General features: G+C 35.6%; 2 protein-coding genes across 2 annotated transcripts; both read right to left on the bottom strand.

Moving 5' to 3' along the window:
• Positions 1 to 1,155: 1,155 nt before the first annotated feature.
• On the bottom strand, positions 1,156 to 6,803 carry CBG07395 (the record flags this gene model as incomplete). The annotated part of the gene is made up of 10 exons (XM_045240597.1): positions 1,156 to 1,312; positions 1,353 to 1,413; positions 1,515 to 1,716; positions 1,834 to 1,887; positions 4,231 to 4,318; positions 4,359 to 4,477; positions 4,589 to 4,657; positions 4,761 to 4,837; positions 6,589 to 6,735; positions 6,782 to 6,803. 10 exons carry the CDS (start codon positions 6,801 to 6,803, stop codon positions 1,156 to 1,158), a joined length of 996 nt encoding a protein of 331 aa, XP_045093536.1.
• A 1,083-nt stretch (positions 6,804 to 7,886) lies between these two features.
• CBG07396 lies at positions 7,887 to 9,979 on the bottom strand (the record flags this gene model as incomplete). The annotated part of the gene is made up of 6 exons (XM_002645683.1): positions 7,887 to 8,094; positions 9,120 to 9,170; positions 9,270 to 9,373; positions 9,427 to 9,528; positions 9,722 to 9,874; positions 9,944 to 9,979. 6 exons carry the CDS (start codon positions 9,977 to 9,979, stop codon positions 7,887 to 7,889), a joined length of 654 nt encoding a protein of 217 aa, XP_002645729.1.
• Positions 9,980 to 19,107: the final 9,128 nt, after the last annotated feature.

Below are 19,107 nucleotides of genomic sequence, written 5' to 3'. Positions count from 1 at the left end.
TTGATCGAGAACAAGATCTGCTTCTCTCCATTATGAATATCAAACTTTGGTGAATAACCCAGATGAAGTTAGATTTTCTTGTATTCCGAAGATGTGGGGCAGATTGAAACAGCAAAATGTGACTATGGTTTGATAACTCTTTTGAAAGGTGATGAAAAACTGAAGATCACTGAGTGCGCTTCACATAACAGATTTTCATGTTGTATTGAATTTAAACCTATTGTGATATTGGAAACGATTGAAGAACGTGGCGTGGGAATATTGGTTTATTCATCATGGAATATCGGATAATGAAGACTAGCAACCAAAACAACTATCACGGAGCAAATTTCCAAGAATTTCCGTTTCTGTGAGTTGTTGGAACGGGGAGTGAAAGACATCGGTGATAATTTTCTAGGACGAAGTTTTGCTGGTAACTAAGTCAGGCCGAAACTAAGTCAGATGAGTTTTTCTTTTCTCGAAGTGTTGCTCTGGATAAAGATGATCGTTATATAAAAGTCAACGGAACCTTTTATCTATGTGTATTTGAATAGGTTTTTTTTGAAGATAAAAATAGAAAACTAAATAAAGCTTTTTTGTTCACCACACACATACGAGAATTCACAAAACATTCATTTCATGTGTCCTCAAATTTACAAGCGGTGTTAGGAGGGAAGGGGGACAAACTATCAAACAGCATCAAGAGCTCCATTAAAATGGGGGGGGGGGGCGGACAACATAAAAGGTGCGGGCTTCATCACTCACAGACTACATGCTCTTATAGGCCAGGACCCTACACTTGCATTGTGAGCTCAATTGTCTAATTTTCTTTCCGAGATTATTGAGCTCAAAGTGCATGTACAGAGTGACATTCTATCAGAGCATTAACATCACATGCTAGTTTTGAAATTTACAAAAGATGTTTAGGGGGAGGGGTCTCTTAAAACATATTGTATGCTTCATTAACATATTGTATGCTTCATTAACACACTTTAATTGTTTTAATTAATCTTGTTCAGTTTATTTGTGTTTTCTTCACTTCTTCTAGTCCTCGTTTTCATTTGGAATCGGTTCTAGCCATTTTCACGTTTCGGAGCTTCGTTCCTTTGTTCTCCTTGTTTTCGTTGGCCTCGTTTACAACCTATGTCGCCCATAATGCTCAATTGGCTGGTGACCTCATTTTGAATCAATTCGAACCATGTTCGAGCCGCGTTCCGGAGCTTCATTCCCTCGTTCTCCTTGTCTTCGTTGGCTTCGTTTACATCCTAGATTGCTCATGAGATCCAATTGGCTGGTGACATAATTTTGAACCTTTGCTGTCTCATGCTTTGATCTGAAAATTTATATTATTGATTTTTCTCGTGGTCTCGAACCTACCGCTTCTCCAGCTATTATTGCTCCATCCGCATGCGGCCTCACAGTGACCGACGTTGTCTGAAATCAACTGTTTGTTTATCAGAATTGTCAGTTTGAAAACTGTAATGAAATGCTTGACGATTTTTTGAATCATTTTTATGAATGAGTAAGCAACTAACCATTCAGTGGAGGTCGTGATAGCTTTCTTTTCCTTTTTTTTTGCTTTTCAGCTAGTCCTCTTTTTCTTTTGTATTCAATGTTTTCGATTTTCAGATTTCGTTGTTCCTTTCTTTCATTTTCGTTATAGCCATTGGCTTCATTTCCTTTCGAAATTGCCCGGACGTTCAGTGGGTTTCCATTTTTCGTGTTCACGTTTTGTAGCTCAATTCTTTTGTTTTCCTTGTCATCGGTGACTTCGTTTACAACTCAAATCGCAGTCTTGCACCTCAAATCTGAAATTTTTTCTTATTCATTTTTTTCTCTTGCTTTCAAACTCACCCATTCTCCAGCACTGATTGCAACTGCAGACAACCGCACGATGACCGGCGTCGTCTGAAAACAAATTTTTTATTTTATAGAAATGTTTGTTTTAAAACCGTAATGAAGTACTTGGCGGTTTTTTGAATCACTAGTCATGATTAAGAAATACACTAACCATTCCATGGTACTTCACCCTTCTGTTGGCCTCGTTTCCATCCAGTTTAAGAGGATCTGGTTTAGCGTACGAACCCTATTCAGTTGGCTGCCTTTATAAGTATCTGGAAAAGAACAATTTCAATGATTTGAGAGAGAAAATATTTACACGGGACGCGATCAATAAGAGACAAAAGTGCGGAAAAAAAACATTCGAGAAAAGTCAAGAGAAATAGCAAAAACCAAAATCATCATCGCTCTTATGAAGAAAATCGATGTCAATGCCCTTATTTCTTTTTTTGATTATTATTCTGCACGTTTTCCCCCAAAAAAAATCACGAGACCAAATTTGATCTACCAAAAAAAACGTGTAACAAGACTAAAGCGCAATATATTCTGTGTTTCATTATTTTAAGAGATTGAAAATGGGTTCTAAAAAGAAATAAATGTCAAAAAGGGAACCTTAAACGTTCCCAAAACAAAAAAGAAGAAGAAGAGGAGGCTCTCGTTATTCATCGGTTTGAGCCGATATAATTCTCATAAAATGAGGTTTTTTTACGTGCTGGGATAAATGGATGTTTTCATGATACGAATATAAGAAACTGCTTATGATATATTGAAATTTCGACCAGGGTGGAAGTTTTTTGGCGTTTTCTCTCATCGAATTTAGCTTTATTAAAATGTGTTTCATTCTGTTTGATAGGTCAAAAACTATCTCCCTCTCAGCATATAACTGTAAATTCTTGGTAAAGAGTACAGTAATTGTTTTCGAAAATATACGTCTTCGGAAATTCCATAACAAAAGTTCAGTTTGGAAGACAGTTATGTACAGTTATGAAGATCGAACAGACTAAAACTATATCAGACGAGCGTTTTTAGTGTTGCTCTAGATATGAAAACCATCATATAAAGTCCAACGAAATCTTATATCTATGTATATTTGAATACGTGTTTTGAAATTAAACAGTGAACATTGAATAAAACTTTTTTATTCACCACACACATGCGTACAGGAACCCGCTTACAAGACATTCATTCCATATGTTCCCAAACTTACAAGAGGTGACAGGAGGGAAGGGGGACAAACTTTCAAACAGTATCCAGAGCTCCATTTAATTTAATTTAATTTAATTTGTTTATTGATCAGGTGTAATCAAACATTAGAGGGCAGAACATGAAAGACTCAGAAAAAATGCCCCTCACAAGGCCGATCTGAGTAGGGGAGGGGAAACGGGATAATTTAGATATTTGACACAGGAAAGATGTAACCGGTAGAAAAAGAAAAATAGGGGAGCAAATATATCAATAACGGGTAATACTGGAAGAAATTAAGGATTCAAACTCGGAAGGTAGGAGAAATCGGGTAACTTGGGAAGTGATGGCGTTCCACAGGGGAAAAATTGAAGAAAAATAGTCAGAGGAGTAGGGCTGAACAATAATTAAGTTCATAGGGCGACGAGGGGAGGAGGAGTATTTGACATGTGCATTTAGGTTAGGAAAGTAGGCGGAGCCATTTAAAAATTTATAGAGATGAATTAGTTGAGCTTTTAGCCTACGATGTCGAATGGAGAACATATTGAGGATAGAGAGACGATCAGAATAGGAACTGTACTGGATATTACAACGCTGGAAAATACACTTAGAGAAAAATCTTAAGGGAGATTCTAGTTTAGAGCAAGGCGAGAAGATGGCGGAGGAGAATAAACTACAGAACAATATTCAAGAATCGGGAGAACAAAACATTTGAAAAGATGAATGTAGAATTCTGGAGACTTAGATCTAAATGACTTTAAGAGTTGTTTGGAACGGAGAAGAGTTAAAGATGTGATTTTGTTGATGTGAGCAGAGAATTTGAGAGAGGAATCAGTAATGAGTCCCAAGTCCCGGACGGAGGAGGAGGGAGTAAGTGAGGAGGGAGTAAGTGTTATAGGGAGGGGGGAACACATATATGGTGGGGGCTTCGGGAGGTTTGGCAACATGCTTTTATTTTCTAATTTATAATTATATTTGGCGTCTCGTTTCTTTATTTTTTTTTTCGGCTGGTCCTCTTTTTCGTTTGGTATCCATTTTTTTTTTCATTTCTTTGGCTTTCACCATTGTTTTTGTTCACAACCAACATCGCCATTGATAATCGCCCTTTTTTGGATTTTTTCATTTCGTATTTTATTTCTTCGGCTTCCGCCATCATCGTTGTTATCGTTTAATCGTTTACAACCAAAATCGCCAATGCGAATTCATTTTTCGGGTTTCTTCATTTCGTACTTCATTTCCTCCGCTTCCGCCATTATTGTTGTTTTCGTTTACAACCAATATCGCAATGAATCTCCTTTGGTTATCTCGTTCTTCAGATCTGAAAATTATTTTTATTCATTTTTCTCTTGCTCTCAGACCCACCAGCCCATCCAGCCCATCTTGTCAGCTGGTCTTCTTTTCCGTTTGGAATCAATTTTCCTTGCTTCATGTTTTGCAATCTGATTCCTTTATTTTCCTTGTTGACGTCGTTTACATCCTAAATCGCCATCAGATTCAGTAGATCTGAAAATGGCTTTGACTGGGGAACTGACTTGTTTTCCAGATCTGAAAATTTTCTTTAATGATTTCCTTTTGATCTCAAACATACCCATTCTCCAGCTATCATTGCTCCAGCTCTAATCGCACACACATGCGGCCGCACGGTGACCGGTGTTGTCTGAAAATCAAATTTTGTTTATAAGAATATTTAGTTTGAATACCGTGATAAAGTACTCAAAAAATTTTTTTAATAAAGCTTCACGAATGAGAAATACACTAACCATTCCATGGAAATCGTAGTAGTTCACCCTTCCGTTGACCTCATTTTCGTCCAAGATTGCCTGAAGGTTCAGTGGATCTGAACAGGGTTTGGGGTACCAACCCTATTCAGTTCGCTGCCCTTATAAGTATCTGGAAAAAAATTTCAATGATCTGAAAGAGAAAATATTTGAAAAATATGAAACAAGAGTGCGTGAAGAAAAATGCAATTCCGAGTACACAGCTTACGAGCGCAACAAGAAAATAAAATTTCTGAAAACCCCATTAAGAAGCGTCAAGAAAAATAAGAAAATCAAAACCAGCAACGCTCTTTTAAAAAATTGATGTCAATACCTCTTTTTCTTATTTGTTTGTTATTATGCGCGTTTTCCCGCCAAAAAACTCGCGAGACCAAATTTGATCTACCACAAAAAATGAGGTGTGACAAGTCTAAAGCGCATTACGAAAATTTGTTCATTTTTAGTGAATGAAGATGGTTTCTAAAAACGCATAAATATCACATAAGAGAATTTTCAACGTGACAAAAAGCAAAAGGAAGAAAATGAGGTTCCTGTTATTTATCGGTTGCAAGCGCGTGAGTATGTTTGCATTCCCAACAGAGATGTCAGGAATTCCGACTTCCGACTTCCTACTTCCGGAAAATCAGTTTTACTTCCAGCTTCAAACTCTCAAACTCCGCCAATGAAGTTTGGCAAGAAACGTTGCGAAATGTGTTCATTTTTGATAAGAAAAATCAGAAAATGTTCAAAATTTGCGCCAATACCATAAATTATGCTCCAAAATAACAGTAGGCTATTAAAAAAATTGAAAATTTTAAAGTTTACTTCCGACTTCCGACTTCCAACTAACTACTTCCTACTTCCGGGCATTTGGTCACTTCCGACTTCCGACTTCCTAGTTCAAAATGTAACTTCCAACTTTCTAATTCCGACTTCCGAGTTCAAAAATTTTACTTCCTGATATCTCTGGTACCATTCAGAATGTTCTTGTAAACATTAGCAAAACAACGAACCACAATAATCCGCTAAAAATATACGTTTAGAGAACGTCTAAACGCTTTTCAATAAGTCATATATCATACTTGTAAGACAGGGAAACAGAAAAGATGAGGAAATGTTTTTATTTGAAAATAGAAAGATCGATCGTTTAATATTTATTAAAAATCTAGTTTTTGAAAAATAATAGCATTGCGCGTTTATCCTCTGCTCCGAGTAATAGTGATATTAAAGTGTTTCTAGCCGACGGGATTCCTGAAAAAAAAACATAGTTAAGTTCTCACGTCTCGGGATAAATTTTTCTTACCATTCATCAACATTTCGACCAGGACGGAAGTTTCTCGGCATTTTCTCTCATAAACGTTTGCTTGTTCTCGTCAAGTCGTTGCTTCAATGTTTGACGAAGAGATTCGAGACGACCTGAAAAAGTAAAGCTAATTTTAGGAAAAAATATCAAAACATTTTATCAAGTGAACCATTTTTGATATTTTGCATATGAGCCGAAAACATCAGCTGCAACTTGGCAGTGCGGAGGTCTTTTCTATCACAAGTTTTATAGTCTATGAGCACATTAAGCGTGATTAACTCAATTCTCATGAAAGATACAAAAATTCTAATAACTGATAAAATGCAATAACTGATGAAAAGCAACATGTTCATATCTTCCAAAATATTCATATCTAATCAAACTCAAATTAAACGTTTAGGGTGGCGTTCTATTAAAGCATTTACGGAGTCCATTCTAAATCTTCAAGACTATTTTCCTAAAATTTCTGAAAACAACTGTATAGTGAGTGGATATGTCGGACTATTGAAAAAAATACCCAGAAAATACCTGATGAGTCTTGTTGAAATCCTCCCATTTCTTTATCAACTTCTTGCTTCGACCACGACGGAAGTTTATCGTAGTTTTGCCTCATGAAGTTGATTCTGGTCTCATTTTGTTGATCCTTGATTTCCTGGTACAGCGTTCGGAAGTCCTCTATAAAAGGGAATAATTAGGTAAAGCCCGGAACCTTGCAGCTCACTTTTTTGGTCCAATGGGTTCATTTTCGAAAAGTGCGATCTGCAACAAGCGTTGAGTTTATAAAGTGAAACGGAGAGCCAAGAAAGCGAAATTCATGTTCAAAAAATGGAAAAAAATGAACAATAACAGCTATTGTTACTGTATTTGCATATCAATTGATATAAATTATTTTGCATATCAATGAATTCAATAGATATAATTTTATCAATAGACATAGATTCAAAAAATGACAGTGACTAACGGTTATATTCCTATCTCTCAATATCTTTGAAAGTCACAAGGGGGGTGGCTGATAACAGAAAATGTCATCTGAAGATTGCGAAAAACAACAAAGTGTCGTTCCAACCGGTTAGAGAGTACTCTTGACATCGTGCAAATCGGGAAGGAAATGTTTTTGATGATACGACCCTTTTAGGTTTTGATGATGAATGATTTATGGGTGGTATACTGATAAGTGATGTCACTTTGTGTTTCCATAGGGTATTTTTTGGAAAGAACATTATTTTGAGGGAGGTCAAGTACTTTGTTCAGTATCAATGAATTTTTGGTAACAAAAATTCGGAGTGCACGTGAGAAAAACGAGAATGGTACTAATAAAATTTGTTATCAGTGAATCAAATCTTGTAAAACATCAATTTCTAGCTTTTCGGACGACCTGTGTGTTTAAACTTCAATAAAACAAATCAATTTATTCTATACATGTTTAGGAACGAATGGCAATATTACAATCATATAAAGTGACGTGTAAGGCGTTTTGTGTTTTGATGCAAACTAGAACTGACAAACCGTACAATTTTGCTGACTGGGAGAAGAAGGAAAGTAATAATCAGAATATAATATAAAAGTATAGACATGGCTGGGAAGGAGATAATTAGTGCAAAAATGTACAAAAAATGGGAACACACAAGGAGTGATTAGAATTAAGTAGACATGTATTAAAAAAACGGATTTCAGTGTTTAGAAAAACCGTAAATAGTTTCGAAAACTTCCAAGAGTCATATGACTGGACCAAAGAAATTTTTGAAATGGGAATAACCGTATTCAGATTGATGAAATGTGAAGTGTGCGCAGAAAGAAAGAGAGAAGATAGTCTAAAAAGAAAGGTTTCAGCATTCCGTGATGTGCATATTTCCAGAAATGGTGTAGATAGGCGGAGAAGTGGAAGTGCTCGGTGCAGCGGCGTTCGATGAGGTGGGAACCGGCGACGAATGTACTCGAGCACCTGGTGAGAGCATCGCTTCGTGACGAACCGAGCTCTCGTAGCTGGGCGGGAGAACTATCGTTGGGATGGAGCCAGGACGGTCTGGTGCGATTCTGGAATTGAACACTTTTTTAGTGAATAGGCTATATATGGTGTCATTGCGAAAATTTAACAGAGACTTTGTATAAACTTGCGTTACTCAACCTGGTGATTTATTTAAATTTATTTATTTACGATTTCAAGAATCGTGGAAAAATTGTCAATACATGATAATCAATTGGTAATTAAATATTCATAAAACTCTGTAGTTCAACAGCCGTTAAATTATGGTAAATGTTCTAATAGCCGCCCACCTATATCAATTTTCTAATTTTCTTCAGAAGATGACAAGACTTGGACAACTAATGAAATGTTTTTCATTATCTCTCCAGCGCTTTATCAGTTGACAGATGTTTCATGTATTTTGAAGGAACATAGATTATTGTGCTCAAAAGGTACGTAAAGTCTCAGTCAATGAGATATTTATAAAATCGCGTTTTTCAGTTGATTTTGACCAATTTAAAGAGTCTGGAACTGGAACGTTAGGCTTTCGATTACTTCGAATATTTTGAAAGGCGTAATACTGATTTAGATTGGAAATTTTATTTCGAAAATGTATAGTTTCCCAGATTTTTGCCAATTTCTGTAAAGCACCTGTTTTTTCCCGCTTTTAGTACAAAAACATATACTTGTTGAGCGGTACTCATTTTGTTCATTTTGAAAATTTAAAAAAGTGATAAACTGATAAATTTCAGTTAAAACTATGATGAACATTTGGCTCTAGTTGGTTTTTTTGAATTAACATTTTTTGGGCTAAAAAATAATTTAAATTTTGAAGAAATTTTTGGATTTCAATGTTTCTAAATATTTTAGATATCTAAAATATTCTTTAACATTTATATTATTTTTAATCTAAAAGGAACTGAAATGATGTGATACAAAGTTTTCCTTTTACTGCATATGAACTTCCGAACCTCTTTCCAAGGCATCTTTATAATTGATCATATTTTTTTCATAGAATAAGAAATCAAACCACACGCAATTCCACACGTTATTAGAAGATCAAAGAAGTATTAGAAAAAACAGAATTTTACCCCACCTGAGCACTCGGCCACTAGCTTTTCCAGACCGTGGCTTGTACGGTGGCACGCTGTAATTGAGAAAATGGATTAGTGATCACAGTAAGGGAAGGTGTAGGTATGCTAAGCTATTGGTGTTAAAGAGGAAGTGAATTTTTTGAATTACTTACCGATCTCTGTTGTTCGATGGAGCAACTGGATTGGGACTTGGAGTGCAACTCATTGACAACGCTTCTTCATATGTCGGCAACTCCTCTTCCCTTGCTCCGAATACCTGAAACAATATATTTTATTTTTGTTCATCCTGCTAGCTCATTGAACACTCACATTGAGTTCATGTGCCAATGTGGTTATATAAATCGGAAGCACATTATGACGGTCCGCTTCATTTGTGGAAGCTGCACGGTTGATTGCTGCTGTTATTAGTGCCTAGAAAATTATAAACATCTGGCAGGTCAAATCTTGGTTGGTCCACTTTTTGTAGAAATATACAAAAACCTAACACATGTTTCAAAGTTTCGTTTCCATGAAGCTGCTTCCAAGTAGAGCGTAGCGGATAAAACATACATATGAATATGTATATACCAGTTAGGAAGAAGTGTCTAATCCGACTAAAGCGTACCTGTCTTCGTCTCTGCCTTTTCAATTCAATGAATTTGCGCGCCGTTTTGCGGACGGCCACACAAAATGCTACCCAGATAACGACAGAGAGCAACATGAGCAACACCACCATCACCATCATCAGCATGTCTTCCTTCTCGTCGTGCCAATCGTGCTGGAAATGTGAAAATTAAAAATTAGAAAAATTCAGATAGATCACTTCTGGATGGTCCTTCAGTCCTACCTCATCGCTGGATGAGTCTGCCGCAGACTCCGGCATGCTGTCTTTGTAGAATGGTATAATGGTTGCTGAGTTCCCCTGGAATACAAAAGTTGAGGTTTATATTTGGGTGAAAAGGAAAAAAAAGAGAAAAAGCGATTATGCAAAAATAGAAAAACGCTGAACGGCAAAGTAGACATAAAGAGGCTCAAAAAACGAGAAACAATATGTCGAATACACATTTTTCAGACCTCGAGGTCTAAAATTCATCAGGTGCAGAATAACTGGTAGATAGAAAACGACAAAAAAAGAAATGACGGATAGAATCCTGAACTACAGCAGCGATCCATAAGGAATATTGAAAAAATGTTTTTCAGTGGAATTAGACTACTTTCAAGAGCCTGGAGCATGTTAGATCACTTTGAAAATCTTGAAGGGTTCCAAACATATCTAGACTGAAAATTTTGCATTTACAATATTTTTAAAAATTTCTAGTTCTTCAGGTATTTGCCGATATTTGAACGGAACCCCGTATTGTCCGCTTTTGTACTGAAAACGTGAAAAAAACAGCTCTCGTTCAGAAATCAGGAAATAGCTGAAAAACTGGGAACTTTCGAAAATTTCTGTTAATTCAAGGTTTTCAACCGAGGTCTGTTTAACACCCTCCAAAATTTCACAATGATATGATACTTGACAACCAAGCTCGAGTCTGTTGAAAATGAAAATGAAAATAGCCAAAAAAAAAATAGCAAAAATCAACTGAAAATACGTTTTTGTACATACTGCGTGGTACTGTAGATATAATCCTAAAAAGCGAAAGATGCAAATGGGAGCACCTCCCAAAAGCCCAAAAGCAATATTCTCTACTTTCCAATATGAAAATGTGAAAGAACTAACAAAGTGGAACAGAGAAAAGTTGGAAGAGCGATGAAAAAGGGCAAAAACGTTGGGGATAGAAGGAGGGGCTATGCCGCAAAACGAATTTTATGTCTCTTTTTCCTCTTGCAGATTTTTGGAACAGATTTGAACGATTTTTGAGTATGTTTTGCTTTATCTGATACAAATCTGTTAGGAGTGCGGGTCACCTTTTGTTTGAAAGAATGACGATGAAAAAATGAATTGATGAATAGGCGTTTTTGAGTTGAGCCGACCTTTTTGTGGAGGGTCCTTCAAGTCTCTTCTGGAGATGAAGCAAAAACGGAAAACTAAAAAAAAAACTTTCGAAGTTAAAATAGGTCAGACTGTGGACCTTCTGGATATCTAAAGTTCTGATGTACTCTTCCATGTGCTAAAATCCAGTTAGCGCAGTCCCACAGCACTTTTAGTACAAGTTAATTCAAATTGGATTGGATTGGCAATATAAAAAAAAAAGATGATGGAATAGACAAATCCTCGGCTCGATGAAAAAAGAAGAGCTCCAAAATGAAATTTAGCCTCGGGAAAGAAGAAGAAGAAGAAGGAGAGAACATCGGGGAGGGATTCGGGAGGAAGTGCCCACGATTTTCCGCCCCAAAAGTTCTTTTTTACAGCAGCAACAGCAAAAAATGTACTAGATGCAAGAAATATGGGACGGGGCAAACGAAAAAAGAAAGGCCAAAACTAAGAAGTAATGAATATTCAAGAGCCTAGCTCATCTTTTCTTCCAATGTTCTTGTCTTTTAGGAGGCAGATCTGACCAAAGTGTCTTCTGATTTCGAAATGAAATTTACAATACAGAATTTCCTTATCTAGATCTGAAGCATTGCTCTCTTTAGACTCGCACATTCATTCGACACATTTTCTTCCCAAAGACGAAGATGTCCCGGGAGGGTTTGCAAATTCGTTGAGTCGTTCGTCTGATGGGAGAAGAGCGCGGCGCCTCCTCTGAGAAGAATATATGCTCTCTTTTCATAGATGGACAAGACAACATATATTTTATCTGAAAACGAATTCAGCTCTAAAAAAAAATAGGATGCTGGGTGGGAAAGTGACAAGTTTGTGCGTAAATGGGGAACAAAAGTGAAGAAAACAACGGAAGAAAGAAAAAATATGGGGACGTTCGTTTAGGAAATCAGTTTGTGTCCCGGAGAAGGCAAAAAATGCCGCCTGCATTTTATTTCTACTGGAAGAGAAAAAACCACTAAAAATTGCTACCTCTTGACACATGAAGGCAGAAAATTTCGAGAAAATTTCTCAATTTTCCGGCAATTGAACTAATTACAGTAGTTTCTGTCTCTCTCTTCCTCTATTGTTACCTTGACCAAAATCAAAGTTTATACCATCTTGGGGTAGGTTGAAATAATATTCTTGAAGAGAAATAATGAGAACTAGTTTTCATATTTTTCTCCTTGAGAAATACAGCACCGGTCAATAAGAAACAACAAAGTATTTGATTTTTGACAATTTTGAGCATTTTCAAAAGTTTGGAGCTCGGCTGTCAAATTTAAAATAGACCTAGATTGAAAAAATTCGCATTTACAGAATTTTTCAAAAGTTTCTAGTTTCTCAGCTATTCGCCGATTCCTGGACGACACATTTTTAGGCTATTTTAAATTTTAAAAACATTTTGGATTCAAGAAATATTGGATTTTGAAAAAATTTTGGATTTAAATTTTTTTTCGGATTTTTAAGAAAGACATAAATTTTTGGATTTTGAAGATTTACATAGAGATTTACATAGAGACACTACACGTAATTTTCGAATTTTCAGGTTTTCAATTTCTTTAAAAAACCAAACATTTCTTCAAAATCCAATTTTTAAAACCATAATTGTTTTAAATCGAAAATAACCAACGAGCCCCCTTTTCCCCGTTTTCAGTGCAAAAAACGACCAAACAGGTGCGCCTTTCAGAAGGCAAATCGCTAAAAAATACAGGGAATTTTCAAAAAATCTTGTAAATGCAAAATTCCAACGTGTAAGGTTACGACAGCCAAGCTCCAGACGCTTGAAAATCGTCAATACGACCAAAAATCAACTAGAAATTTTTAGATCTTATTGACCGGTAATAATTCTACTGGAAAACAAACCATGAAAAAATGAATTCCACCGTTCATAAGCACTTGACACACGCTTATTTAAAATCATGCGTTCAGGAAAAAAAAGGATAGCAATGACACAAAGACTAGTTGATTACTGTCAGGGTGTAAATGAAGAGGGAGAGACCACTCTTCCCTTTTTCCTCTCCACTTTCTCTTTTCTCACCCCCTTTTTCCTCCTAGAGGCCGTACAATAGATTAACCACTCAATTATGATGATGGTGCTAACCATCGTCCGCTTAACCGTATAATTATTACAAGTTCATCAGGTGGAAGAGTGAGAGTGTGTTGTAAGAAAATTCAGCACGGAAAAAAAATACAATAACAACAATGTCATTGAGAAGGAAAAAAGTTAATGAGAATAAAAAACAGAGGCTAGAAAAAAGGATCGGCAGACAAACCGGAAGACAAAACCTATGAATCAGAAATCCTCTTTGCCCATCTAATTTCAATTGTTTTAAAAACAAATCCCAATAATATCTAATGCCTCTATTCCTATCTAAATAATGCCAAAATTAGTTAGGCTTGTTGGTAGTGTTGGGAGGCGGTCAAAATGAATGGATGCATGTCTGGTTAAATATTCGGAAAAAGGGGATCATTCTCTTTTCTCTCCCCCCTAGCACAAAGAGCTATTTGTTAAGAACCCTCCTCTGAGGGCACTCAAACACTTTTTTCACTCGTTTCGTCTTTTTACTTTTTATTTTATTCTTCTCACTCTTAACACATGTGTTGAGATTTTATTTTTTTTTTCACAATCTGTACGAAAACATGGTATACGAGAACAAGAAGAGAAAAAAATGGAAAGTCTTGAATATACATATTGGCGATTGAAGTTCGGAAAAAAGTGAGAGATGAAGAATAGGGAGAAAATGGGAAAATAGGAAATTGATGGGCTGAATGAATACGACAATGGCAAAAAGTGTACAGTTTCGGGCGTTTTTTTTTGTTGAGGAATCAGAAAATTGGTTGATAAGAAATTTTGAAAAAAAATCTGGAAAATTAAAAGCAAAGAAAACTAAAAAAGACAGGCACACTTTGAAAAAATAATTTTTTAAAAGTAAACCTTCTAACTTTTATTTTTGAGCAAATGTTACTTGGTTCCTGTGAGAGATATCAGAAAGTGGTCAACTGATAAAGTATTGGTGATTTATGATGAACATTTTGCTAGTTGACCACTTTTTGGAATATTTTTCAGCAAGTGAGATATGAGGGCTTAAAGTGAGCTGTTTGAGGCAGTTTCCGAAAGTGTTTTTTTATACTTCTGGCAGTGAAACCTATAATAGAAGCGCTCCCACCCTGTCAACTTTAAGTTCAATTGTTTCTAGTTTTTAGGCAAAATATCTGAATTGGGCTAACTGATAAAATATTTTTGACATTGTGATAAACATTTTATCAGTTTACAACTTTTTAAAAATCTTTCTACGGAAATGAGATGTATGGGCTCAAGGTGGGAAACTTAGGTGATTTTTAAAAAGTCGATATTTTAAAATTCTATATATCGTGTTTTATGAAACCGAAATGTAATTTTTTTCGCGATAATTTAATTTTTCATGAATGAAAATTGAGATTCCGGAATATTCTAATTTAAAAAAAACTTCAAATTTTGAAATTCTGAAATTCCTGGATACTCCGAATTATCCGAAATCTGATTTTGGGAATTTCAAATACTTTGAAAAAACTCATTCAAACTTTAAAATAGAATCTTTGCGTGAGAAATGAACATAATATGAGAAATGCCCTTTTTGGAATACTTCCCAAGCAAAGTAACATTCTAAAGATAATAAAACCGAAAAGAGAGGAAAAACGAGACATGAAATGAAGAACCTAATTACAAACTTCGCCCTCTCTCTCCATGCAATCCGTCATTCTCGAAACAACCGCTAGAAGACATATTTCCTAGTCATAGTAGTGACCCTTTGCGGGTATAATTACAATTAGTATAATAGCGAAAGGTCGAGTGGGGTTTGAGTATGGATTTTGAGGTGAAACTATTTTCACACTACACTTTTTCAGAAAGCTATACTCATTTGTCTCATAATCTCACGTTTGTTTGTTAAGACCCCCAAAAAATCCACACACTTTTTCACTTTTTGGGACCATGAGAGACGAAAACGTAGAGAATATTCTATGACGTCTAGAGAAAGGAGCTCTTCTAGGTTGTTGGTTAGAAGAATACCTACAAATTGTGTCTCTCACATTCGGTTTTGCTAGTGCTTTGAGTATTTATTTTTGGGGTGGGTGCCGGTTGCGTTTCTCTGAACAACAATTTTTGATGGTGCCTTGAAAATTATGTTTTGAAAATAGTATATTCAAAAGGAAGGAAGAAATATTGGTTTGGTGGTAGGTCCGGGTACACAAGTTGAATTCAAAATTGTTCCCATCCGCTACCAAAGTTCATGGAAACCATCTCCCGAGGCTCCACCCCCTACACTTCCGGACCCCAGTTCGTTAACAACCGTTGGAATAATTTATGGGCTTTTGAGAGGAGAGGCGGTCCCCTTTTTCTACCAATGCATGAAACAATTACGACACTTTAACCAGAAGAGAGAGGATGTGAGAGGAACACACAGGAGGAGAAAGAAGGAAGATGAATGAGTGGTTGTGAGGGGTTCTGAGCTTGTAAGAGCAATTGCATTATAGAATCCCTTCTTCTTTATTCCAATTCCATTTGCCGCTTAGATAAGCACCTAGGTTAAGCGCGTAAGTCTAGTGTTTGAATTGGTAATGTGTCATCTTCAGGGGGGTGAAATTTATGATGAGAACGCCATCTAATAGGGTAAAAACATATTTGAGTCTGTCAAAGTACTGTAGGTTAGTTCCAGAAAAACGCGATTTGATTTTAAAGTATTCAAAATTACAAAAAACTGTGTTCATTGAAAAATGAGCTTCGAAAAACCAGTTACACCGAATCTTACATTTTGAAAATTCGAAAATTTTTTTTATGTGAAAAGAAGCAGTTACCGTAAATCCTATAATAGAAGGGCTCCCACACAATCACATTTAAGTTGATTTACCTCGGTTTCTTTGAAAGTTATCAAAAAAGTGTCAACTAATAAATTATTTTTCATAACATCATCAATGTTTTATCAGTTAACAAGTTTTTGATATCTCTAACAGAAATCGAGATAATTGAGCCCAAAAATTAATAAAAGACTAACCAAACCGCCCACTTTAATCTCCATTATCTCGGTTTCTGTGAAAGTTATCGAAAACGTGTTAACTAACAAATTATTTATCATAAAATCATAAATATTTTATTAGTTGACACATTTTGATAACTTTTACAGTAATTGAGATAATTGAGCTCAAAGTGTAGGTATGGAAAAAGCTTCTGTTAGAGCAACTACCGTATGTTAGCTTCGGAAAAAAATGTTGAAAAAATCGAAAAATCCCAAAATCGCAGAATTATCAGATTCTCAAAGTAACAAAAAAAGTTCCAGCAACCTTTCTTGTTATCCTACAACGAACAGACAAAAATTTTGAAAGCTTTGGAACTTAAATTACACGTTTGTTCGAAATTCGATACCTTTGAAAAAAGGACGCGCACGTCAAGAGCAAAGTTTTTATTGAAAGCAACTATGTGTTTTTTGTGCAGATTTTACAGAATGGAAAACAAACAGAAACTTTTGGGCAAATCTTAGAGAACGAGCTTTGAAAAAAAAAAAGCAATTATTATCCGAACAATCCACGACGGGTACGCTAAGCAAAATGACAAATGAAAATAAAGCCTAGACAAAAATGTGATGCAATGTAGAAAAATTCAACTGTTATGAATGTTTCTGCACAAGTTTTGCAAAAGTGATTAATCTGATGACAAAGTAACAAAATCTAAATAAACAAAGTCTTCAAAGCCAAGTGGTAATACCATTCATCCGCCGCCAAGAGTAGAAGCGGTATGAAAAGTAAAAAAGAAGCGACTTTTTTCCACGTGAGGTGATCCCTCCCTTACTCCCTATTCCAAGCTGTTAGTAGAGGGGGGGGGGGGAGGGAGGCGTCAATCCGGTTGTCTACAATGGCAGGATGATGGCAAAAACTGTGAGTAAACAATGCGCTTCTTGCGTGAGCGGGGTCATGGAACTTGTCTGATATGAACTCTAAGAAGAAGGTGAGGAGCAGCACCGACTACAAAACTACCTCTTTTTCACTGGTGTTTCTGTGTTGTTTGTATGATGAGTGCTTGCTGCTAGGTGGTAACTAATATTGGATTAATACCGCCGTGTGTCTCTCCGCTCTCATGAACTTTTCAGGTTGGCAAATATGTCAGTATGATTGTGCTAAATCTGAAGTTTCGCTACCAGTTTCGAGCTGGTTTTTCTAAACGTTCAAGTGCAAAGAAAAGAGCTCGTTTTAGAAACTACAAGTGGAATTCAAAAAAAGTTTGATTGAATTGTAAACTTAGAGTTGGTATTGGGGACTTCAAATATATAAATGAAAATGTTCAATTTTCAAATTTTCCGGTCTTGTACAGTGACTTATGTAATAGAAGAATTATATATTTTTAAAAGCTTTTTTAAAAGTGTCAGTTTATCTTTTACCGTAAAACCTCTAATATAAGGGCACTCTATTTTTTTAACTTCGAGCCAATTTATCTCGTTTTCTGTGAATGATCAAAAAAAGTTGTCAACTGATAAATTGTTCATCATAATATCAACAACATTTTATTAGTTGACATATTTTTAATATCTTGCGTAAGGGCCAAAAAAATAAGCTTGAACTTGACAGTGTGGGGTTCCTTTATAACAGGTTTTACGGTATTCTTTGAAGTGATGAAATTTCAATTGGTAAAATGTATGTTTATTTTTTAATGGTTATTGATAAAATCCAAACCGAAACTAACAATTATATTTTGGAACAGAGAAAGAAATGAAGTTTTGAGAGTACTTATATTACAGAATTCAGGGTAACTAGCTTTGGTAGCAGAGATACTCTTTAAAATCAAAATTTCAGTATATTAGGGTTTGAATTTTCATAAAAAAATAAACCTAATATTTTCAGAGCAAAAACCCAATAGCAGTACTCAAAAGTTCTTACTTTTCAAACTAACACTTGAACTTCCAACAAGCCCATATATCTCAATTTCAGTGAAAGATACCAAAAAGTGATTAACTGACAAACAATTTTTGCAATTGTGATAAACATTTTTACAGTTGACCACTTTTTGATGTTTTATACAAGAACCGAGATGAATTGCCTCAAAGTTGAAAGTTCGGGGTAGATACCGCATTATAGATTTTTCTAACCAAAGCTAAGCATTTCACAAAACGCCACATCTTAGTCATATGAAGTCACACAGTATAAAAATGCAGAACTGAACAAATAAGAATTTCAAATTCAAAAATCTGAATACGTTTTTCGAGAAAGGAAACAAGATTGTTTTGACATGAAACCCAACTCCATCTTCTTCTACTTCCATCTTACTTCAGATTCACCCGCAATGCCTGGAATCAAAAAGCAACGTAAAAAGAAAACAAATGCAAACAAATACATATACTACGCACCTCCTCCTCTTCTCTCATCTCTTTTTTCCTACTCCAGGTATTACCGCTGCTTCTTCCTTTTGTTTCTAATTCTTGTAATACGACCCACACATTGCGCACGGGCACACGTCTCTGGGTGGCATGAAAAAATTGAATACTATTAAAATGGGATTAGAAAGTGACAGACGTGATATGAGGAGAAGAAAAAAAAACGACCGATCTGAACACAATAGATGTTATGAATAGAAATGACGAGTGAGGAAAGGATTGTAAAAATTTGATGCCGACCCAGTGTTCAGGAACTATTTTATCTAATATTTTGTCGGAGTTACATGGAAAATTGATGATACTTGGTGATATTACTGATAAACCTCTTCAAAATAAGAATGAGAAAATGAGAGAAAAGCAAAACTGACTAGTGAAAGGAGAGGGTAGTTGCAATAATTCACCATACCAAGTAAGAAACACGTAATTACACCCATGAATGTATTTTCGTAGTGCACATGGGAGGAATAACTGATGAACGTGGGAAATGATCCATACAACAACATGCATTTTCATGATGTTGGCAATTAATGAACAATGTGGGGGTTAGTAATTGTTAATCTTGAGAAGAAGTGTATTCAACATTTAGAAATCATTAAGAAAATTTTAAAGTAGGTCAATCAAAACTGTGAGACTATATTCATGAAAAAT

The sequence above is a fragment of the Caenorhabditis briggsae genome, assembly GCF_000004555.2.
Source record: "Caenorhabditis briggsae complete genome, chrX, whole genome shotgun sequence".
Classification (NCBI taxonomy): Eukaryota; Metazoa; Nematoda; class Chromadorea; order Rhabditida; family Rhabditidae; genus Caenorhabditis; species Caenorhabditis briggsae.
This window is presented reverse-complemented; position numbering and strand designations above follow the sequence as displayed.